The sequence below is a fragment of the Panthera tigris genome, chromosome C1 (genome assembly GCF_018350195.1).
Source record: "Panthera tigris isolate Pti1 chromosome C1, P.tigris_Pti1_mat1.1, whole genome shotgun sequence".
In the NCBI taxonomy this organism is placed as follows: domain Eukaryota; kingdom Metazoa; phylum Chordata; class Mammalia; order Carnivora; family Felidae; genus Panthera; species Panthera tigris.
Window position 1 is genome coordinate 160064533 of NC_056667.1, and position 25353 is coordinate 160089885.

A 25353-nucleotide genomic window follows, 5' to 3' on the forward strand; every position below is an offset into this window, starting at 1 on the left:
TAATTGTTTTGATTTTGCTTTGTTTATAAGTCTAAAAGCAAGAGGTTACCCAACAGCGAGTAGATACAGTGGAGATCCTTGCCAATAGAAATGTTCCTTCTGCTTACCTTTGAGCAGATATTTTGGATAGGGGGCCATGGGCAAAAAGATGTGGAGTGACCAGATAAGCAGAATGTTATAAACTTGCAGCTAGCTGGGTAAAAAGAGACAACGAAGGTTCTTGCTGTACATGCCTCTCAACCTCTTCTTCCAAGAAAAGTGAGACATGATGTCCCGCTGTTTAGCATGGTCCATCAGAAACCAGCTTAGAAGTGGGAGGGAAATGAAGTAGATGCCATTTGCCAAATCTAGTTCTAGGTAGATCTGCAATTCGGGAATTCCCTTAAAGCCTAGAAGCTTAAGTAGTTCAGAAAGAGATAGGTTAGTTGGCTTGACCAGAAGGAAAAAAATATATATATACTTACATATATATATTTACATATATATAATATATAAATACATATACATAAATAAATATATATATATATATATATATATATATAAAAAACAAAGAAATAATATATAAACATGTAAAATATATATAGCTAAGGGAAAGAGAATCAACAAAAAGAATTCTTGGCAGATTCTGGAATCTTCCCAATAAGCCAGAAACTTGAGTTCATTTATTTCATATGATAAACTAATATTTTCTAACATATGCTATGGGGCATAAGTTTAAAAGGAAACAATTCAGATGATCAAATGATAGGGGAAAATACCAGGTGGGAGTGGGGGGGTTAGTTGGCTGCATTAAGATAGCTCCCACCTGCTGTTCCACACATTTGCTCTAGAGGGCATATGAGAGGCTATGTATTTCTTTCTAAATTAGTAGAGCCTCTTTTAATAGGGTCTTATTCTGTCCAAGCTGTTTTTGAGGGTGTGAAATTTGAAATCCTGATAATTATAGGGAAAGTTGCTTCCTCAGGGGAACCCAGATTAGCAAGCCTAAAGTCAGTGGTTCCTAGGGTTTTGATTTCTGTTGGGATGTGCTAAGAAATGTTCAAAGTTATGAAATTCATCCTCAAATGCAAATCAGATGAAAAGAGAAATATGGAAAAAAAAAAAGAGAGAGAAACATGACTTAAAGATCCTAATCTCTATGAAATAAGAAATTCACTGTGAATCTTTTCTTTCACTGCATGACAAAATTTTGCCTTTTTTGTTTTGTTTTGTTTTGTTTTGTTTTTGGTTTGTTGTTGTTGTTTTTGTTTGTTTGTTTTTTTCTGGAAAGATTGCTGTGCCCTAAATGAAAGCTTATAGAACTTACCAGAAGAAATGATTGCATTAAGAGGTCCATTTCTTAGGTTTGGGTTTATTGCCTCTCCTCTCTAAAGACAATTTACTACTTATCCCTCATGCTTACATGAAGCCAGCCATTGGATCACTGCCACTGAGATTCAGATTTGGGAGAGAAGAAGATGGATACAGCTGCCCATTTACAGTGTAGGGTTCATTATAATATTTTACTGACTTTTTATTGTTAAAGTCAATATGTTCATTGTAGAAAATTTGGAAACTACTGAAAAGAGTTAAAGAAAAATAAATACCACCTGCAATTACATCTCCCAGAGATAATTGTTAACATTTTGGTGCCTGTCCTTCTTATTATTTTTAAACTCCTAACTTTTTACACTTAGTAATATATTGTGGGTTTTTTTTCAATATATGAAATTTATTGTCAAATTGGTTTCCATACAACACCCAGTGCTCATCCCAAAAGATGCCCTCCTCAATACCCATCACCCACCCTCCCCTCCCTCCCACCCCCCATCAACCCTCAGTTTGTTCTCAGTTTTTAAGAGTCTCTTTTGCTTTGGCTCTCTCTCCCACTCTAACCTCTTTTTTTTTTTCTTCCCCTCCCCCATGGGTTTCTGTTAAGTTTCTCAGGATCCACATAAGAGTGAAACCATATGGTATCTGTCTTTCTCTGTATGGCTTATTTCACTTAGCATCACACTCTCCAGTTCCATCCACGTTGCTACAAAGGGCCATATATTGTGGGTTTTTTCTCTTAACCTTAAATGTTCTTCAAGGATGGGATTTTTAAGAGGTGTATAGTAGGCTATCCTCTGAATGTCTCTAATACATTCAGTTAGTCCTTGTTGGATGTTTAAATTCATTCTCAAGCCCTTTCATAACAGCAGCAAAAATAATATTTTAGTGTTCTTCTTGCCAGAACAAAGAAAGAAAACAGCCTGACAGGAGTACAGAGGTGGGATTGGGGCCAGAAAGATGTCAGGAAAGTTCCAGCAAGGAACAATAAGCTATTTCAGAGTGAATGAATGCCCAGACCAAGAGTGCTAGTAAATGTGGCTGGGGAGGTAGGCCCAGGTCTAATTGAGGGGGGTCAGCTATGCACTCTGTATGCACTGGCTATTATTTTATAGACATTTAGGGCACCATTGAAGAACATTAAAGAGAGGTGTGGATGGTCCGCTTTGCAATCGGCAGGTTTCTCTGCTGTCTGTAGAGAATGCTGAGACTAAAGACACAATGCAAGGTATTGAGTTCTGTGAGGTTAAAATTAATTATTTTTTGAGAATTTAATGACAGCATTTGAGATACATGCATTTGACCCAAGAAACTGCCAAATAAAGTGAAAGCAAGACTGGGCTCCAGAGCCTTGGATTCTCATCTTACCAAATCACTAATAAGAACCCAACATCTTCAGATGACAAATCTCTTAAACTATAAAGTGAGTTTAGTAATACCGGCTTGCCCTCTCCCATCTTCACAAGGAGATTGTAAAGGGAAAAACAAATACGATTATATTTAATCACAGCCAACATTTATTGAGCTTACCTATGCTAGGCACTATGCTCAACAATTATCTCATTCAGTTCTTGCAACAGAACTGTGAGGTAGTTATTAATACCATCCCCATCTTATGGATTAGGAAACAGGCATAGGTTAAATCACCTGCCTGTGTTTATCCCAAAAGTGTTGGACTCGGGATATGGTGCAGGTCTGTCTGACTCTGGAGTCTGTATTCTTTACTGTGGCCTACCACCTTTCCCAAGCCAAACAGGATTCAAAATGGCCTGCTGGGTTTATTCTTAGAGCATTGGTGAGGAAAGACGTCATGGGTATTTGATTTAAAAATAATAATTACAGGGGCGCCTGGGTGGCTCAGTCGGTTAAGCATCCGACTCTTAATATTGGCTCAGTCATGATGTCACAGTTTGTGAGTTCGAGCCCCACATCAGGCTCTGCGCTGACCGCGCAGAGACTGCTTCCGATTCTATCTCTCCTTCTCTCTGCCTGTCCCCTGCTTGTGCGTGCTCTCTCTGTCTCTCTCTGTCAAAATAAATAAATAATCTTAAAAATATATAATAATTATGACAGACTAATCTCATCGTACTCAATTACGACCTCATGGACCTGAGTGGAGTACAAGCGTTGTCATCTACTTAGAAAAATACTCACATCAACCCACTGGCCAGAATTACAAACAAAACTTAATAATTAATGTATGAATCACACTGTATAGTTTACATAGTGACCTTATATACATCATGTCCTTGAACCTCAAAACCACTCTATGCAATGAGTAGGACTTATGTTATTATCCACGATTTACATTTGAAGAAATTGAGTTTAGTAGATGTCAAGTGCTTTCCTTGACATCACATGGAAGTATATGTGGCTGAGCCAGGATCCGAGTCCATGTCTGCTTACTCCAAAGCCAATTTCATTCCATTTTTTTTTTTCATGGAGAATATTCAATCTTCTCTATTAGGTTGCAACTTCACCCTCTCTAGTGTGTTTATTAAATAAGAAGTGAAATCCAAAGAAATATAGGTAGTCCATCTGTCCCTGATTAAGAATTAATTTTTGCAAAAAGAAAAAAAAGTAAGAATGAATTTTTGCAAGGAAAAAGTAATAATGCGTATACATAGCACCTCCTCAAAAACTGTTTGCATTTTCTATCTGATTGTATATATGCATCATACACGAAGGCAGGTAGCTATACTCTCTGATGCCATCTAAATTTGTTGTTTTCTCAACTTGCTGCTTAGATGTTTTGCAGGAAAATATTTGTACTTGCACCTTTTAAAAGGTTTAATATTAAACTTCTGGTGTGTCCCCATAGTAACCACTTTTGCTGGAAGTATGTTGGGCATATTCAATTTCTAAACATGAAAAACCTTAAATTACTTTCTCCTAAAAACACTTAGCACTCGGGGGCCTTAATTATGGCTCCTTACCCATGTCCTGATGAGGGTGACTTCATTTCTCACAAATATTCATAAAGCATCTGCCCTTTACTGCAATGGTGGACAATGTTCATTTCTAACCTCACAAATAAAGGAAAGAATGTACATAGGGATGTACAGGCTTTGCTATCAGAACTAAAAAATGCCTAATTGCATCTGATAAACCTAAAGTGTTCTTTTCTGGGTTAAAGATAAGGCGAAGGGGTGGTGGTGTGGCAGAGAAGTGAGCAGAGAGATCTGGACAGGACACTGCAAATGTCCAGTCACCAGGTTCCTGGAATGTCTCTAACATGGAAGATGTAACTCTTAAGAAGCAAGGATCCTGGAAGGTAAAGAAAAGAAACACGTTTTGTTGGTTTATTACACAAGAGGGTGGGAAATAAAACCAAACTTCCTTTAAGGGAAGCGGAAAGAGGTGAGCTCTCACAATCTTAAGGGTGTTGGAAAATGACCACGTTTGAGAAATGACTTATAAGCAGAACAGTGAGGTGGGATGAGGTGGAGTGTTGCAAGAAAAATAAAGCATTCCCACCCCCAGCCCTCAGAAAAAAAATAATAAAGCATTTCCTTTATTTTGAAGCATGACCATGGCTTACTAGATATTTATAACATTGACTTTTCTGGGTATTTTTCCCATGCACCAGAGAATAGGTCTACTAGACGACAGGTCTAGAAGAATGGCTTATTTATTCTCTCACCTGCATATTTTACCACTGGCCATGCCCACATGCTGCTTGGTGTCTGGACGAATCCCTCATTTTATCCACGTTCCAATAACTGAGGAGCTCAGTCTCTGACCTTGATAAATTCCTTGATAAAACTGTATTTACCAGCAGCTTCCAATATCACCTGAGCCCTCCCATCCTTTAATGTATAAACTGCTTCTCCATCCATCCCCGTTTATTATCTTGTCTGTAACTAGACATTGCTGCCAGAATGCATCCCCTGCAGAAACTAGGCCTTTCCACAGCAGGATCCGACAAATCCACATCAATGTGGCACCACGCAGATTTGTAAAGAAGCAGGGATGCCTAATATCTCTCCCTGTGACATCTGGAGAAGGACAAGTAAAGACCAGGTACATTCACCGGCTGCCACTCAGAGCAGCCAGAGAGTCAATTCACTTCCCCAGCCTCATAGGTTACTCTGTGAAGGTGCATGGGGTTCCCTCCTCCCGCTTGGGGCACAGTGTTCCCTTGACTCTTGAAAGCCAAATTGCCTTCAGTCCTTGGGACCCTTTCATTACCGTTTGAACAGGCTGGGGTCTGATTTGCAGGACCTCTTCTCCATTTTTTCCCTGTCACCCCCGTAAAGACCAAAGCGTGAGAGGTGCTTAATGCCACTGTTTGCCATGAGAAACCCGCTTTTAAAATGTGACTTTGTTCAGTGATTGTGGTGGGGAAGGCTCACTTTTAGTTGTTATCAGGTGCCCTTTGGCGGGGGGGTTGGGGAAAGCTGCAGATCAAGATTGAGTAGAGAGGGGAATCTTCTCTGAGACACTAGATGGCACAGCAGCTCCGAGCTGGCGGCCTTGGGAGAGGCTGGGCTGCCTTTCCGTCATCGCTGCCACAATCCGGAAGATCCACCTGGGATAGGAGAGGGGCTAGGATTGTGATCCACCTTCGTGGGCATAGGCTGGCCGCCCGTGCTCCATCTGATCTCCTCCCTGGGACTTCCCTCAACTTTCAGTCCTAGCGACAAGTCAAGGCCCCCTGAAACATCAGTGAGTTTGCTTGTGGCAAACCTCTCACAAATGCTTTTATTGCTTTGTTGACCGTGAATATACTCATTTTTTAGAGTAAGTCCCCTCACACCTTGCAGTCCTAGCTTCTCTCACCTCATTAAAACATTGGCTGTAAACAGAACCAAAAAGTTCACTGCTACCTGGGTGGCTTGCCAAATAACTGTGGCCTGCCCCGTGATTACATTGACCGCTTTAGACCACAGGATTGTAGCTTTCTTTTCTTTTTTTTTCTTTTCATTTTGAATGTTATTTAGGACTCGGAGACTAAACTGTTTTTAAGCTTTGTTCCATCCTGTTTCAAACAGCTGCCATGGGTTTCTCCACAGCACCCAGCAAGTCCCCAGGGAAGTGTTTACTTCTCCGGAGTGGCTATTGCTGAATGGGGGACCAGGGGGTAGAATAAGCCGCCACATGGGTTTCTGTGTAGGTGTGGTCTGCATCCCCATCAGAGCTGCCCCTGAAGGCAGCGGAGGCCATGTTTCCTGGCAGGCTTTGCTTTGTGAGAGGCACGTGGGGGAGCAGGCAAGCTGAAGCCACCCCTCTTCCTCCCACTAGTTGCCAAACTAAGGAGGATTTCCCAGGAATGGGGCCTTTCTGGGTATTTTGCTCCTGGGAGAGCTGCTACTCCTTTTCCTCCTCTGTGTCCGGCAGGAGGGCCCAGGGCTTCTCTCTCAGGCTTCTCCCCGGGCATGTTTTAGAGAGCAGGTCTCAAGGTTTCACCTGGCAGTAAACTCTGCCACTGCCCACTGCTCACTGTGGGGCCTGGGAAAAGAGGCCACTGACCTGAAAGAAGCAGTCTTCTGATGAACCGCTCTGACGCTGTCCTGCCCTTATCTCATCTGCTGTCTTCCTCCTGTGGTGGTTTTCTGTGAATATTGAGCTGTGGCCACTTCCAGTCATTTCTCACAGGTTTTATCCCTATCTGTTCTCTGTCACCCAAGAATTCCTAAAACTCTGTCTGCCCATAGTACTATTATGTGGTTTGTGGTGATGGTGATGCTTGTTTGTTTTCAGTGCTGTTTTGGATTTTAAAATACCTTTCCAGGGGTGCCTGGTGGCTCAGTCGGTTGAGCGTCTGACTTTGGCTCAGGTCATGATCTCACAGTTTGTGGGTTCAAGACCTGCATCAGGCTTTGCGCTGCTGGTGCGGAGCCTGCTTGGGATTCTGTCTCCCTCTCTTTTTACCCCCCTCCTGCCCATGCTCTCTCTCATTCTCTCTCAAAAATGAACAAACATTTAAAAATTTTATAAAATACCTTTCCAATCAGATCGTTAGCATGGTAGATAAAAATAAGTCCATAAAAGGGCTGAGCCCCACAGGTGCTACTTGGTCTTGGGTGGTCACCTCTGTCCAAGCTGCCACTGATCTTGATTTAGTTCTACTGAGTGACTTCAGCTGGTCTAACATGGTAATTTCTTCCTCACAGCTGGATGAATAAAATCTATAATCCTATAGAAAATATGTCTTTTCTATCATTTTATGGGATTTGGAGTAAGAGATGAGGTTCAATATTTTCACCCTATGTCCTTCCTTCATTATTAATGAACTATTTGCCATGACACAAACGTGTGCCATATCAAAAGTGAGTTGTGTCATGGGCATGTCATCTTACTTGACCTTTGATAGGCAGGATGGCAGAGCATAAGCCCCCATTTCCCTTGGGCACAGAACAAGAACTGGTTCATAATACTGCTGCCTTCTCCCTTGGGTAGACCCTCAGTTCAGCATGAATTGTAGGAATGTGTGTCTTCATTCATATTGAACATCCACCCTGGTGATAATGCCATCCTGCACTTGTGCTCTATTTCCAATATATCAATACTTTGCATATATTAACTCCTGTGATCTTTATGACAATCGTATTAATTATTCCCATTTTACAGATGCAGAAACAAGGCATTACACCAATCACATACCTAGGAAGTTCCTGATTTAGATCTCCAGTCCAGTTTCTGCTTCCAATCCAGTGCCCTTTGCACTACCAGATGCTGCTTCTCTTGAGAAGAGCAGACTAGAGTTATGGATATTTAAACAAAGAGCATTCTTCACAGTATGTTGTAATCACCACAGCAGCAGGACCATGTGCCATGGAAGAATAAGGGTTGAACAACCAATTTTAGCTGGGAGAGATGACATCTGAGTTGGGCTTGCAGCAGAAAAAGATATAGCAAAGAAAAGAGCATGTGGAAAGTCTTGGAGACACGAGAAAGCCTAGCATTTTGGAGGGATACAGAGATGTCTGGTATGGCTGGAGCAGAGAGCAGAGCCATGAGGTAAGGTGTGAAGAGAGGGGAGATGAATGTGTCTGGAAGATGTGGGAGATTGAGATCTGGCTTCACAGATCCTTGTGTGATGATGAGGGAGCACTTGTACTGCCTATGGCTTATCTAGGAGGAGATGGAGGTGGCCAGAAAACTCTGGGAGCTCAGGAACGAAGTCTGTTTGGAGATAAAGATTTAGGTGTCAGCATTACATAGATGAAAGGTGGGTTTTTTTGTCTTTTTCCCCAGGGAGAGAAGGTAGAACACACTGAGCACCGAGCTAATGGCAGTAAACAAAAGAATAACAGACCAGAGAAGACACTGGGAAATAACTTGGGGCGGGTGGGGGGTGGGGGAGGCGGGGGTGATAAGTGGCGGGGAGGGGAAGGGGTAAGTGGAGCTCCAGGCAGTGCTCAGTTGTGTGGGGCAGCAGGGTGGTGAAGAGATTTCAGAAATTCTTCAGAGTCACTGTCTTCACTTCTCCTCTCCCACACTCTGATGCAGGTCCTAAGACGACCTAGCGTGGCTCACAGGGCAACCTTGAACCACTGCGTCAAATTTGCAATATGCTACATTGAAGACTGGACAGCATTCTTCATTATACGTTTTAACTCTTGGATGAAATATAACCATTTTCATTTTTTTTTTTTTTTTCATCTTAGAGAACATGAACGGGGGAGAGGGGCGGAGGGAGAGAAAGAATCCCAAGACATAGGGCTCGATCCCACAACCCTGGGATCATGACGTGACCCAAAGTCAAGAGTCAGACGCTCAAACGACTGAGCCCAGGAGCCCCTTCATTTTCTTTTTTATCAAAGTATAGTTGGCATACACAATCAGTTTTAATATAATAGGATTTATAGATTCTAATGCCATAAGAGTTGATCAGAATGGATTTCACATTGATTTGGATTTCCACAATGAATGGATTTCCAACTTCGAATCTGTCAAGATTTTAGAGATAAATTCTAACCTTTTCTTTTCCCAGCTGAGTTTTCTTCCTCCCCATGGAGGTGAGAATGAGACTTGGCAACTGTTTTCCCTTTTAGCCAAGCTTCTAGGAGGGTCCATGCTATTTGCAGCTGATGTCAAGTAGCAGGAACAGCAGGGCCGCTCCTCATGCTGAAGAGCCATAATCCTATTATGCCTACCTGAGACTTTCACATTAGCTGCCTCTATCGTGGTAGATCAGCTGGGGTGATTCAATTGACTTTTAAATCCCCAAGGGTCCCAGTTTCGAAATCCCCATGTCTAAGTCAAGTAGTAGATTAGGCCCCTTACTAAGAAGGGCTGGCTCCTTTAGAGCCCCCATGGCCATAGTTTTTTCTTCGGTATCTTTGGGTCCCATACTGTCTGAGATCTGCCCTGAAGCACTGGATTGGTGCACAGCTGTGTCCTTCAGTGGTGATCCTTCACAGGAGGTAAAGCTGGCTGGCATCCCCCTGGGTCACGGATTTAGTACGTGTCCCTTTGAATAGTCAGGATTAGGAAACATCCTCTGTTGATGCTACAAGAGAAAGATACCATATTCTTTTGTTCGCATCAAAGTTGCCCTTGAGAAGGTAATGTGCAAGGTATGCATAGAGCTTTCTTCCTCCAGTTAGTCCCACTCGATCAACTCCCTACATGATATATAATATGGCGGCAAAATTATTTAACCCAATCAACTATTTCAGGATATTCACAATTCAGTTTTGATTGTTCAAACTGCTTACCCAATGACTAAGTTTTAGATGTAATTTGCTGGCCCACATGTTATACTTTATCTGTGAAAGTATATATACTTTATCTGTTTGTTTACCTTATTTTTTTTAAATTTTTTTTAATGGTCATTTTTGAGAGAGAGAGAGACAGAGCGTGAGTGGGGGAGGGATAGAGAGAGAAGGAGACACAGAATCCAAAGCAGACTCCAGGCTCTGAGCTGTCAGCTGAGAGCCCAATGCAGGGCTCGAACCCACCAACCGTGAGATCATGACCTGAGCTGAAGTCAGACACTTAACTGACTGAGCCACCCAGGTGCCCCTGTTTAAAACTTCTTAAACAAGGGTTTGAGCTTTGAAAATCACTTTGCTGTTTTTTTTCCCACTTAAATACGCAAACACCTTCACATTCGCTGCTTCCTTTGCTCTCGCGTCTCTCTCAGGAAGGTATTGTCCCCAGTTTGCAGATGAGACTGGTACTGATGCCACATAGCTGCTGAGTGGTTGCACTGAGATTAAAACTTGATCTGCATACTCAAAATCCAGTGCTGTGTTCAGTACTCCAACACACCCAAATTTATCCGACCAAGGAACACTTTTTAAAATGTAATGCAATTAAGGATGAAATACCATCAGTAGCTCATTAAGATTTAAATGTTTAACATACGGTAACATTGAGTAATATCATAAATTGTTGGAATTTCAGGACAAAATACAGAAAACAGACTGATGGTTACAGAATAGGTAACATACATGATTGCAACAATTAGCGGAAAGTAAATGCTGCCTGTCCTTCCACATAGTTCTTTGAGATTTGATCACCCCTTTGTTTGTTTTGAAGTTTCAAAAACACATTAGCCAGGGTTCCTTATATTGCAGGGAGCAATAGAACACCCAAATTATTGATCAATCATATTGATTATCATTGGTGTGTAATTGAACACTACTAGTGATTCCAGAATAGTCACACACATTAAAGATGGTTAGGAATCCACTCAGTCCTCCCATGCCAAAACGTCCATAACACTTCCATATTCTATCCTCAAAGGCAGGCTGTTGGATACTAGTTTAAAACAATTTATATAAAAAAAAATAATTTATAAAAAAAAAAACCATACACTGACATCTCATGAAAGAGCTGTCATCCATGGAACAGATTTGGGGAAATGAGAGTGTGTACCTTCCTTCTTTCCCTTTAGTACTAATCCTAGACACTGCTGTTTGCTTTCTGCTCATCTCATGCCCTCACTTCTTCAGGGATAAGTAAGAAAATGTTGAGTCTACATTAATCCTCTATTTGAGTCCTGTCTAGAAACATATTACATCATCTGAAACAATAGTAACAGCAGCATTATTCTGTTAGGCTAAGACATCACACAGGATCCCAAGGAATTTGGATCAGTCATCCAGCTAATGAAATCAATTGTTCGTAGTTGCGTTAAAAGACAAGTTTTGCAGTTACTGATTCTGATGGTAATGACAAGCAATTTTTTAGAGCAATCATCTACAGAGTGAGAGATAAGTTAGCCAACTACAATGTGAGTGGAGATGTTCCTCCCTCAGATTGGAAGGGAAGAGGACTATGCACATTCTTCCATCAAGGAACACATTCGATTCAAAAATCCCTTTAGGGGTTCTAATGGCAGGATCTTTTCTTCTGTCAAAGTCTTTTCATAGAGATTTCTCGTAGGAAATCCCTAAACACATTACTGAATCCATTTCTATATCTCAAGCTTTTGTGATGACTTTTTTCTCTTTGTTTTCTTCTTACTTTTTTCTTTGTAGACCTGGCCAGAGGACCGTGGATGACCTAGAGATTATCTATGAAGAGCTCATTCACATTAAGGCCTTATCCCATCTTTCTACAACAGTAGGTCGTCTCCTTGTTGAGCATGCTCGGGAAGGGGAGGTGTTGAATGCACTGTTAGCAATGAAGGAGTGTATTTTGGCATGGGGGTGGTGGTGAAGGAATGCCTGAATTCTTCATAAATCATGCCTACTCTCTCTCATGAGACATAAAGGAAGTTACACTCAAGAATAGTCCCCAAATGGGATCAAGTGTTACCATGTTGTTAGTAGTTGTTCATGTACCCTAAACCCTGAAGCAGTATGAGTGAGTGGGTAAGACTGGAAAATGTACTTCATTCTTCAAAACCTGAATCTTGGAATCTGTGCACTTTGACAAAAGATCCAGACCTTAAGGGGAACTCTGAGACCCTTCCATGAAATATAGAGGAAGGAGAAAAATCAAGATGGCCTGTCTTGGCCCACAGGGCCGGCTTTGCCCAGGTGTGCTGCCCTATGGAGAAGGAAGCAGAAGGTTCAAGGAAACATTGCCTCAGATATGTTAGGACACGGTAGCAGGGCCCATTAGTGAAAAATGGCCCAATGGCTATGTCTGACTCTGAACTTTTACATGATGAGGTTATTTAGGAAGGCAGTGGACAGAAATTTGGCTCTGAATAGGGACAGAAATACATCCTCCTATAGAAGAAATATAGGAATGTGTTTTCCAGGTAGCACAAGTCTCCTATATGTTAATAATTCAATAATAATAGTAAATAGAAGTTGTTTCAATATTCACAGATCATATTCTGAGGCCCCTCAGCAATGTCTACATACCTGCTTTGCCTATCATTCCCAGCTTACTTGCTGGCATTATGCTACCACATGCATGGTAGCAATGTCTGTGGTCCTTTCTCTGGGGGCAGAGGTCAGGTCTCTGCCGAGAGCAATGAGGCACTTGCCACAGCTCCAAGCAGAAGGGTTCCAAACCCCTCCCCCTTCAACTCAGATGGAGCTGCCTTCCCATCCTTCTCCTGCTGCACTACTGTGGGTCCAGAAGCTTGCTCACCTACCTACATAGGGCATTCAGGGGTGTAGTCTAACACAGCCACCCTTCCCACATACCACTGCCCTTGTCATCCTCACTCTGTCCGTGGGAGATGGGGATAGGTCTAGTGCCTGGGCGCCTCAGCTGGAGTGCCCCTGCACTTTGTAGGTATCATGAGCTCATGCTGTAGACAGAAGTGAGGGGAGACTCCTTTTCCCTGCCTGCACTCCAGGTCCCCAGCACGCCCCTGCTGTGACTTGCTCAGCGTGGTGGAATTGAAAGGACTATGGGGAGTCTCCTCTTCTAGCTCAAACCCCAGGTACCCAGGCACTGGGGGAAATTCTGAGGTCACTTTGTTCTTAGGGAATTAGAGCCAAGATTTGCAACCATAATTTAGGATTTTAAAACAATTAGCTATGTAGGAATATAAATCTGCCCGCACGTTGAAGTTTCATTTGAATTTTCCAGTGTGTGTGTGGTGATGTAGTATGTGTGATGCAAGGACCCTCTCATAGCAGCAGGGTCCGATGATATTCCCACCCAAGATGGAAGACTGGCAGAGATATTAGCTAGTTCATACATGTGAAGCCACGTTTTAAATGGTTTCTGGGGAGACTGTTTTGAATGAATTAGCTTATAAGATAGCTTTTGTCAGAGCCTTACGAATCTAGTGGTAGGGGCACCTGGGTGGCTCAGTCAGTTGAGCGTCCGACTTCAGCTTAGGTCATGATCTCACGGTTGATGAGTTTGAGCATCAAGCTGTCAGCCTATCAGTGCAGAGCCTGCTTTGGATCCTCTGTCCCCCTCTCTCTGCCCCTCCCCTGCTTATGCTCTCCCAAAAATAAGTGAATCTAGTGGCAAATTTGGTGAAAGTGGTTCTAGACGAGACTAGCAGCTAGCGAAGTGGGAAATGGCTGTGTGAACAGAAGGGTACATTCAGCACTGCTCAGGAGAACAAGTCCCACCCCACCCCCCAATCTGGCCTTTCCCAATTCTTTCTCTTTTTCTTCTAGGTGAAACGAGAGTTAGCAGGTGTTCTCATTTTTGAGTCTCATGCCAAAGGAGGAACCGTGTGTAAGTAAACGTAATGGGACGTTGTGCCTGGCGAGCTTCTCAAGAGCATATGCCATGGGAACCTGACTGCAAATGCTTTCCTTCTTGGGGGGCCAAGTCAGACCTGGAAGGACATGATGTGGCAGTTCGGTTTCTCCAGCCTCGCGACTATTCCCAGCATGTGCCTGTTCTTATGCTGCCCTAGGGTTTTCTGGACCCAGGTTGGTAGCAGTTGCCAGACTGAGTCTCCACTGGCTCCCTGCTGACTCAAGGCAGTATTTAAAGAGGGTGCGGTGAAGTCACTGCTCTTCAGGAAGGACCCTACAAGGACCTTTTCACGCAGCTTCACTTGAATTTGATTTTCAGAGAACAAGTCTGTCTCTCCAGATCCCTAGTTAGAGTGACAAATCGCCCTGCTTGGTTTTTCTTCTCTCACTTGCTCTACCAGTTCTGAGCCTGAGAGAAACTCTTTGCCCCAAATACCAATGCAGTGCTAATATATTCTTATCTCTTCAGAACCCAACTTGTTTAGTTCTGTGAGGGCATTTGGAAGCAAGACGTTCCAATTCGATATTAGTGAATGTGAACAGAATCGTTTAAGCCATCCTTTTCCTCAAGTTCTACAAAATCCTTCTTGGTAAACGTGGCTCCTGGTCTACTCAAGGCAGGAAAGGCCGCTTTCTCTAATCTCCCTTGGAGAGTCAGAAGACACCTGAGCATACTAAGGTTCTCAAAGTTCTGCAATAAAGAAAAACATTGTTCCATTTAAACTGACACTTTTTAAATCGAGTGAAACATAAGACAAGCGCTTTTTTAAATGGACACCTGTTAACTTTTCAAGAGAGGTTCTTTGGAAAATCTTGTTCTTTCTTCAGACTGTGTTAGTCGAAGAAGCAGGAACATGAATCGTAAAAGCAAAAAGTGTTATAAAGATTACATTTCAAAATGTTTTACTTCCAGTCATCAATAGTGGTATTTCTAACATGGATATTAATTTTAGGAAGAATGTTTTCTCTTTACATTTTAATGGTTCACTTTAAGATTTTTTATTTTTATCATCACTGATGACTTAACTTCTCATTTATTTTTTTTCATTCAGACTTACTGATTGTTTTCATTTTATTAGAAATATTTAAGTATTTCCAACAAAAAAAATAGAGATTATTACCAGCACCTTTTTTTATCTTCATCAAACACGGACATGATACTATCTTTTCATATTTTCTAAAGAATGAAATTATAGATACAAATGAAGCCCTTTTGTTCCTTCCTTTATCTCATTGTTTTCTTTCCCTCCCCAAGGTAATTCCTACCCTATGTGCAGTGAGTGTTATCACAACTCATTTTTTAGTAACATATAGACACATATCCATAAACAATATGTAGTGCTGATTTGCACGTTTTCAAACTTCACACACTAGCGTGAAGATTACTTTTAAAAACTATTTTCGATAGCGTAATAAGTTTTGATGGACTGTGGGGGAAAGTGTATTTATCGCTTTAAGAAATGGATTCCTGGCACATGGCTCAATAGTAAATCCATACCTTTTAGAGCCTAGCAAGTAGCGTGGTATCTATGTTTCTTTCGTGTTCTATAGAAAAGGAAATACAATTCCACCTGAATAAGTTAGTATTTGCCAGTGACTTTTTTTTTTCCTTCTGGAGTAAATGTATAATTCTGGGGACTTAAAAATGATGATTTGATAAGCTATAATTTATATTGATGTGCTTCTATTCTTGTCATAAGTCTTTTCATCTTTTTGTGTCTAGTGTTTAACCAGGGGGAAGAAGGCACCTCCTGGTACATTATTCTAAAAGGATCAGTGAATGTAGTCATTTATGGCAAGGTATATATATCTTTTTCTTTGTGAAACTTTATTATGCTCCATTTACTAGTGTGGCTCTAAGTATTGAAGTGCTACAACTAAACCTGCAACAACATTGTTACTCGGTGTAGAAAAGACATTACTGCATCTCCAGTCACAGATTATCTAAATTATTATACTCATTCGAGTTGAACTTTCTGGGGCTCATCTCTTTATAGATGTTGTATCAATTTAAAATAAATACATTAAATGTGTACATTTTAGTTAGGCCATAGCCCATATTACTAAATGAAAGAAAAATAAAACATTATAATCTAATTCTGTAACTCTCCTTTGGCATCCCTGGCGCAGTCCATTTATATATACAGTGTTTTGGGTAAAGGGGGTCTTGTGGCATGAGGTGAGTGGCTGTCTGCTCAGATTCAGGAATCCTGTTCATCTGAATGTTCTGCTCCCTCCAGGGTGTGGTCTGTACCCTGCATGAGGGGGATGACTTTGGCAAGTTAGCACTAGTGAACGATGCCCCAAGAGCTGCTTCTATCGTCTTGCGAGAAGATAATTGCCATTTCTTAAGAGTGGACAAGGAGGATTTCAACCGGATCCTGAGGGTGAGTCCAAGGCAGTGTGGCTGAGAAGTATCCCATTTTTCCTTTTGCCAGACCAGCAAAGATCAGAGTGTGGTATTAACTGAGCGGTACTGTGACTACTGAATGCTCTAGGAACAAAGAGCCTTGGTTCTAAACCTGGTATGTTCAATGTGCTGGTGTGCGTTCTGGGATCCAAGGGTGATATTCCAGTAAAGCTGCCAATATGGCATGTGTGCCACACCAAATAATTGGACGCACCCATACTGGCCCATGAGAATTAAAAAAAAAAAAAAAATCTAGGGACTGCCTTGGCCAAATGCCAAAGTCTGAGCCATTTCTCTTTGGAAATTCTAGGCTTGCCCTTTTGTGTCCTTTCCTACCTCACTCCCCAGGTCTTTCTCCATCCTAGACTTTCTTAGTCTCCACCTCCTATGTCTTCCCAAATCTGAAGCTTTCCTGTATCATCACATCCTCTCCTCACTTATTGAGTGATTACATTTTAGTGGGAATTAACGTCACCCATGGTTACTCCAATCAAGCATTTTCAAGTGCTTCATGTCAATTTGATTCATACTAAAGGAATTTCAGACTTTAGCGGGTAGGCGAAGAATAACTGGGGTGACAGAGACGTGAAATTGCACTTAAAGTTGGCTCTGCAGATGGGCCTACTCAAAGCTTCTTCAATAAAGTATTTGTGAGAGTGGGTGAGGTTGAGAAGAGATGGTCCCTGGTCTTCCCACACACACAACCCCTAGAAAGACTGTCTGTGGACTACTGGGGAAGATGACAGTGTCCCGTCAGCCCTGACCTCTCAGGTGGCCTGCAGTCCAGCCTGCCCCAGCTTGAGTTCACTCTGGGAGACTGTTTCCTCTAGGGTCATTTTGCTCTTTTCCTACACAGAGCACACTCTCTTCTCTGTCTCTCCCAGCCTTAGCATCTTTCTCTATCCTACCCTGAAGTTCTAAATGCAGTTACTTAATGATGCTTCACAATGTCATTCTCCGTTCCTTATGTATGAACACCTATTCTCACACGGCCTTAAGCCTTTGCCTTTGGGGACAAGACTCTGACAACAAAGTTTGTCTTAGAAATGTGTTCCCTTAATGCAAAAAAGTTAAATTTAAAATTATACCATTGAATAATACAGGAAAAAAATGCCTCACGGAATTTGACTTGTTATCTCTTTTAAAATGGGGACCAAATGATGAAAAAAAGTCTGTCAAGATTTTTAATTTAATTGTTCAAGTGACATTGAAATTTAGAGGTAAACTTTAGTAACTCTTTGAAGTTTACCACATGGAGTTTACACTTAGCCAAAAAAAATTCTTGAAAAGAATCAGGTTAGGATCATTATCATTGATACGGTTTATAAAATTATTCAAAATAACTGAAAAATGTTTTTAACACATTTCAAACTGATTTTTTTAATGTTTATTTATTTTTGAGAGAGACAGAGACAGAGCATGAGTGGGGAAGGGGCAGAGAGAGAGGGAGACACAGAATCCGAAGCAGGCTCCAGGCTCTGAGCTGTCAGCACAGAGCCCAATGTGGGGCTCGAACTCATGAACCGTGAGACGAGGACCTGAGCCAAAGTCAGATGCTTAACCAACTGAACCACCCAGGTGCCCCTCGAGCTGATTTTTTAAAAAAATAAACAGAATCTTTCGATGAGAGAGAAAAGGTGCATGCCTATGAAAATGACACGCCCTCAGAGGAAAGCCACATATTTTTCTAAGGATAAGTGTACTTGCTCCCCTCTCTTCCCGTTATGCCACCCTCTCTGAAAGGTTTCTCACAGTACAACCACACTCCTCTCTACCCAGTTGTTTTTCTGAATCTGGGGTAAAAGCAGAGTTTTAAAACCATATGCCTCAAACCTCATCTGGTCCTATCTCTGACCATTCCAGCCCTGACTTTGAAAATGACTTAATTTGTAGATGCAACAATTAGCATCACAAGCACCAAATGAGTTTCTGAAGCGTTTGAAATTTTTTTCATTGTCTGAGAAAACAGCAGCATCTGTATGTGGTGTAATTTGTATTTGCAGGACGTTGAGGCGAATACAGTCAGACTTAAAGAACATGACCAAGATGTCTTGGTGCTGGAGAAGGTCCCAGCAGGGAACAGGGCTTCTAATCAAGGAAACTCACAGCCTCAGCAAAAGTAGGTTTGCATCCAACACTGCAATTGCCAGACTATGATTAACCTTTTCACATGGTATCATCATTTCTACAATAGCATGCTCTCCTTTTTTGTGGAAGACGGCAGTGTGTGTGACTTTTTTTCTCTCTATTGACTAATCACACATCTTGTGGAGTATAATGTATCCATTTCTGGCACTGCATTGAGCTTGGTGCTGCCTGGAGTAATTCAGAGGATACTCTTCCCCTACGCTAAGGACACTCTCTGCATACAGTGTTCAACCGTGATAGCTTTGGAACAGAATGCGGCGAGAACAATGGAAACAGGAGTGCCAGGCCACACAGAGGATAGGTAGGCCCCGAGGTGATAAGAACCTTTGGTATTTGAATTTCACATGTAGGATTTCTTGAGAAGTGTTTTCATCTTGTTATCAGAATGAGCATCTTTGGCAGGAACCCAGACTTCAAATATAAGACCGACCGTCTGTGGATTGCAGTCTAGAAGCATCCATCTGGCCTCATCTGTACTCAATACTGCTAACATCAAAAGGGTGTTCGCTTCACACTTCTTAGGCTCCCAGGGTGTTTTGTTTTGTTTGTTTGTTTTGAGAGAGTGAGAGAGCAGGGAGGGGGAGAAGGAGAGGGAGAAAGAGAATCGTAAGCAGCCTCCATGCCCAGCACAGAGCCCAGAGCCCAACGCGAGGCTCGATCTCACGACTGTGAGATCACGATCTGAGCCACAATCAAGAGTCAAATGCTTAACTAACTGAGCCACCCAGGTGCCCTTTGGTTCTCTATTTAACTTGAGCCTCTTTCAGTATGCCTATATCCTGTTCCATCTTTTGTTGCAACTTCTTTTTTTTTGTTGTTTATTTATTTATTTATTTTTGATGTTTATTCATTTTGGAGAGAGACAGAGATGGAGCATGAATAAGGGAGGGGCAGAGAGAGAGGGAGACACAGAATCCAAAGCAGACTCCAGGCTCTGAGCTGTCAGCACAGAGCCTGACGTGGGGCTTGAACCCATGAACTTCGAGATTATGACCTGAGCTGAAGTCAGACACTTAACCGCCTAAGCCACCAGGCGTCCCTTTTGTTGCAACTTCTTACATGAGGCTTTTTTCCATCAAATGTACCAACACTTGAATAGTAAGACAGGAGAACAAGGAAATGTAGCTTTAAGAAATTGTGAAAGATTGCAGAATCTTGTTTTTAAAATAAAGATTAATTTTCAATCTTAGAATAACAAAAACACCAATCCTGTAGCCAAAGAAGTGTCACCAAATAATCTGTTGATAAAGAATGCATCCCAAGTAATTTTCCTTTGTTTGCAACACAAATGGGGTGTTCCCTTTAATCAGGCCACTCACGGTAACTGATGAATTTTTATTGTTTAGACTCAAAGCCCAAAGCTCAGACATTTTCATCTGGATGAATCAACGTATTTTCAAAGAAGGTGGGAAGAAATAGAATATTATTGAGTAGCCATAATATAGTTTGCGTGTTGTATCTAATCCTGACTACACACTCCTTTTTACCCATGGAAAAAGCAGGCTCAGTGAAGCCAGCTACTTGCCCAGGATTACAAAGCTTGTAATGGTAAAGCTGGCAGCAATTGTAGCTGACAACTTCAATGCTTTTCTTCCTTCAGCCATGAAGCTTGCTATGGCAATATACAGTACGTAAATACTGTATCCTCAACACTATCATGTAAACACTGCAAACCAATATATTTCAAAAGGACTGACATGAAACAGACCGTATAAAAAACTGTTCTTTCACTTCCAAATCTGTAAACTGCCATCCAGAATTCTTCATGTTGTTTTTTTTTTTTTCCGCTGCTACCCATTCTTGAAAATGTTCTCTCATGAATGTTTTCAACAGTTATCCGTTCAGCCCATGGAAGACGAGAATGAAGATATTTTTAATGCGAAGGTTAGGTCCCTCCCCACTGATTTTCTTTAGTGTGCTTAAATATATCTGGAGCATTTTACAGTGTAGATCTGCATTCTTTAATAATGCCTCAGATGTCTCAGGAAAATTTTGCCACCTGAAAAAGTAAGCCTTGAAAATTCTCCTTAACCTTGAAACATTTGACCAAGAAGTCCCCGGAGGCCCCGCTTCTTTCACCTCTTCATACCATGGGGGAATGATCAAAAGCGTTTGCTTGTTACAACATAGTCCATTCAGAGCGCCTTCCAAATATAGATTTTCTTATGAAATCAAACTAAAGGGAACAGAAGAGGAGAAGCCCATGTATTCAGTTTATTTTAGGCCTGGATCTGATTTCCGTTACATCTCCTTTTCTGTGTTCTGTAGACCGATCCAGATTTCTTATATAATTCAAAAACGTGTGCATGTTCACAGCACACCCTTTAAGAAATATCCGTCAGCACAAAATAATGCGCTGGGCAAGATCAGCTCCCTGAAGAGGAAAAAGTCATTCTCTCGAGGGGTCTCTTTCCATGTCGGGCTTTCTCTTGCCAGACCAGAGTTAAAGGGGGCATGGCACCATGTAAGTGAATTTTGGCCTGATGTTCTGGATAACTTTGACAATATGCCAACAACGATGTCTGTGGGTAGACTTAAAATTCAGGAACAGGGGCGCCTGGGTGGCTCAGTCGGTTAAGCGTCCGACTTCAGCTCAGGTCGCGATCTCGCAGTCCGTGAGTTCGAGCCCCGCGTCGGGCTCTGGGCTGATGGCTCAGAGCCTGGAGCCTGCTTCCGATTCTGTGTCTCCCTCTCTCTCTGCCCCTCCCCCATTCGTGCTCTGTCTCTCTCTGTCTCAAAAATAAATAAACGTTAAAAAAAAATTAAAAAAAAAATTCAGGAACATATAGGGCCTCCATCTTTTCAGAAATCATCCCTCTTGAACTCAAAGAGGGTCATCACATTGGTGCCAATTGTAATGTTATTTTTCTTTTCTTTTTTTTTTTTAAGTGTTTATTTATTTTTGAGAGAGAGAGGGAGACAGAGGCTCCAAAACGGGCTCTGCGCTGACAGCAGTGAGCCTGATGCAGGGATTGAACTCACAAACTGTGAGATCATGACCTGAGCCAAAGTTGGACGCTCAACCAACTGAGCCACCCAGTGCCCCATAATGTTATTTTTCTGATTAACTTTTCCCCTGAGAAATCCAGAACAGGTTTTCATGTATACATTTTAAATTTTCAAAGCTGCCTGACTGCCCAAGCCACTCAACTCTGAGTGTGATATTAAAACATCAATATCAAGACAGTGTTTCTCATGCTGAATAAACTATCTCAGGCTCTCAAACATTTACCATTTTGGTTATCTTCTGCTGTGTGGTTATGTGATTCTAATAGGAAAGAGAGAATTTAAAGGGACTGCTCCTGCTTTAGTTACTGTGTTGCTTTTTCCTTAGACTGTCAACCACCCAATTGCTCAGGTCCATCCTGTTTGCAGAAAGATAGTCTCTTTTAGGTTCTCCTCCCCTCCATCCTTTGTCGTTGTTGCTCTAGGTGCAGATAGAAGTGTCCTCATTTCCAGACTTGGCATTGGGAACAGATTTTTCTGTCACAGGCTTAAAAGCCCACAGCTTGGATAATGTAATCAATTTGGGCTTCTTTTTAACTTGGACTAGAATAGCTCCTTCATGAAATAAACTGAAAAAAGCCGTGCTGTCTGGGATTCAAGTCCCTCAGTTAAACAGAGGTCAAGCAGAGGGTGTCTGGCAGTGTCCAGCCTGAAACAAAGCAATAATATGGTGTTTCAGCCAAGCCCAGGGCTACAAATTCACAGATGGCTACATCTGGCCAGAAGCTCCCTGGCCCTTTCTCTTCAGAGTTCCGTGACCTAAGAATATCAACACCTGCACTGCCCTCTGTGGAGCTGAGGAGGGAGAGGATGGGCTAAGGCAGCCACAGCAGCTGTACCACTAGAGGGAGCCCTTGGTAGCAAAAGCAAGATCTCCTGGTGTCAGACTGACGAGGTGGGCAGAGATGTCGCTTCTCTCTAAGGAGGTGATAGGAAATCTGGTTTGCCCCCTCGGTCTTCATTCTTTGTGGCCAGACATAAATACTCTAGCTAAGGGATGTCCGAACCAAGAACACCAGAATGTTAAGCCAACCTGGCAGAGTTGAACTTCTGAGGAGGGAACACATTTCAAACTGAAATAAATACCCATCATGTAACCAGCCAGAAAGCTTACAGCCTGCTAGCAACGACTGCCCAGTGCCATGCCAAATACAAGTCACTGGTGTTCTGTGTAATGTATTTATCATCTTATTTAAATAAAACTTGTTTTCAGACACAAACAAGTTCCTTTTCAGAATGAGCTCCAGGTACCTAGACATACCCTCTGCCCCAAGCGTCTTGGGGCACAGACAGAGCTGGGCCACAAGACACACGCTTGTGCTCCGAAGCCAGACGAGGCTCACAGCAGAGATCTGGCACTTACTAACTCTGTGACCATAGGCCTGCTGCCTCCCCTTGCCCAGCAGATTCTCCATCTGCAGAATGAAGATAATATTTAACTAGCAGGAATAAGCAATGACGACATTGTTCAGTGCCCACCTAGCTGTTTGGAGCGTAGGAAATACTCAACAGATGCTGATGCCCTCTCCAGCCCGATTCCTTATTAATGTGGTCAATGCCACACATCTTCCAGCTTGCCTAGTGAGTACTATCCAAGGATCAGGTATTTCAGGAATTATTGAATGAACTCAGCGGTTTTTTCCATTTAAGTGTTCAAGGCCATTATCGATACACCCTCTCCTTTCCTCAAATAGCCATTGCCTATGAGAGGTAAAACCCTTGTCTTTTGCCTTATTTATTTTGAGAAAGGAGTGATATTTGTGAGGTTAAAATAGATCTTTTTTTTTCCTATTCCCCCTTTCTTCCTCTAGGCTCCAAAGTCAGGTTTCCTCAAAGATTTAACTCTTCAGCTTCTTTTTGGTCCTGAGTGCACACACACACTAGCATGCACACATAGAATAGTCTTAACTAATGGTCACCTTACCATCCGGGTAGAGTGCATTTGCTACTCATTCAATACCAGAGTTGTTTCACTCAGTCTCTGTTCTCACATGCATGGGGCTATATGTTGGATTGCTTCTTCTTTACTCCCTCAGGCAGGAGGTTAAGACCTTGAGGATTAATACATTAGAGATGTTCTTGGAATCTAAGCACACTTCCTCCAAGGTCTCAAACAGGCAAGGAAAGAGTGTTGGTGAGGAGACAAAGAAATCTGAGTCCTCCTGGAGCCGAATCATACCACTGCTTTCTGAACATTTGTTTTCATTGTTGTTTTTCTTCCCATCATTTTGCTTTATGTGAAATTCCAAGCAGAAAAGCAAAGTCTGAGTTTTAGCATAGGAGTGCCCAGATCACCTTAATGTATTTTGCCTGTGGTTTCATTCACTGCTTTGTTACCATCTTCGATATGACTTTGAAATAGCCCACATTCAGTTTAAAAAATAAATCCTGTCCTGTTGGTTGATGAAACCCACGGATGGATCTTCTGAAATAATGACTAGCACACCCTACCCCCAAATAATATACATTTTACGTTGAAATAAATCTATGGATTTTCTAGTGTTGATTTATTTCCTATCCAGATGCTACTGGAGTTTGTTTGCTCAGTGGCGTTTGGGGTTTTGTTTTCCTTTCTCTTGTTTTATTCTTAGCTGTGTTTCCAAAGCACACACCAGTGTACAGTTGGGAGAGACAGAGCATTCCAGAAATAGGCAGGGGAATCCAATGTGGGACCGAGATTGTGCTACAAATAATCCATATATGGGTAACCTAGTTTACTGTCACTTGCCCTCGCCAGCTCCCCCTGCCTGACCCGAACTGCCCTGTGATTTACATGTTCCTTTCCATTCCCCTTGGAGCAAGGCTGAAGCTTCTCAGTTCCCAGCCTGCTAGAGCCGCTCTCCAAGTTTACTTCAGTTCCATGTAGGGAAAAAAGAATAACGTTTTAGTAACTACTTCAATTTGTGAAGGGTTTTTTCATCGTCTTCCTGTGTGGCTTTGGCAAGGTACATGGTCTCTCTTACCATAAGGAGAATGTGAGCCATAAGTTAAGTCACAATGGTTCTCTGGGACTCAAACAAGGAATAAGTAAACGAAAACAAAACAGAAGACACACAAAAAACTTAGATATGTGAAAAGTCATTCATTAATGATTTGCCCACTTTTGAAAAACTGATGATGTTTTTATTTCTTATCCAGGTATACTGTGATGTCAGGAACACCTGAAAAAATTTTAGAGCATTTTCTAGAAACAATACGCCTTGAGCCAGCTTTAAATGAAGCAACAGGTAAACACCGAGAACAGTTTTGTGTGTCCATTAAATCCATGCAGAGCACTGTAAAAACAAACAAACAAAAAAGATAACAACAACAACAAAAATCCTGAATTCATTCGCAGTATGTGTATCCAAACAGTTTTAGAGGAGAGTTATGTGTATTAACATTAGAAGAGCATTCCTGCGTGGCTGAGTCAGGGAACAATCTTTCGGACCCTCCTCTGCCTGCTCAAATTCTGTCTGTCCTTTGTAGATGGCTCAGTCTTATACATATTAAGAATAGACTTTCATAGACATCCATTAGTTAATAACTCAAATCCTATCTATTTCCATAAGGAATTTGAAGCTGTCTACCTAAAAGGCACAACCTTGTTCCAGCTGAGAGTTAAATGATTCTGTCTGTGGTTGTAGATTCTTAGGCTTGGACCCTGGGCTGCCCCCTGTTAGTCTCCCAGCACCTGTTAGTCTCCCAGGGCTGTCATAACAAAGTACCACAAACTAGATGGCTTAAACAATAGAAATTTATTGTCTGACAGTGCTGGAGACTACAAGTCCAAGATCAAGGTGACAGCACATTGGCTCCTTCTGAGAGCTGTGAGGGAGAGTCTGTTCCATGCCACTCTCCTAGCTTCTGGTGGTTTGCCAGCGATCCTTGGCATTCCTTGTTTCGTAGATGCAT

General features: G+C 42.0%; 1 protein-coding gene across 6 annotated transcripts in view; it reads left to right on the plus strand.

Annotated features, from left to right (window-relative positions):
* RAPGEF4 (Rap guanine nucleotide exchange factor 4) overlaps positions 1 to 25353 on the plus strand; it is a 288747-nt gene that overhangs the window by 209066 nt on the left and 54328 nt on the right. For 5 of the 6 annotated variants that reach the window (XM_042994712.1, XM_042994714.1, XM_015541285.2 and 2 more), the window contains 6 exons: positions 11748 to 11832; positions 13809 to 13869; positions 15619 to 15695; positions 16136 to 16282; positions 18309 to 18424; positions 24598 to 24686. In XM_042994712.1, coding sequence (XP_042850646.1) covers positions 11748 to 11832; positions 13809 to 13869; positions 15619 to 15695; positions 16136 to 16282; positions 18309 to 18424; positions 24598 to 24686 — 575 coding nt within the window. The remainder of the gene's footprint in view (positions 1 to 11747; positions 11833 to 13808; positions 13870 to 15618; positions 15696 to 16135; positions 16283 to 18308; positions 18425 to 24597; positions 24687 to 25353) is intronic. The other variant, XR_006220771.1, reaches the window with a different exon arrangement.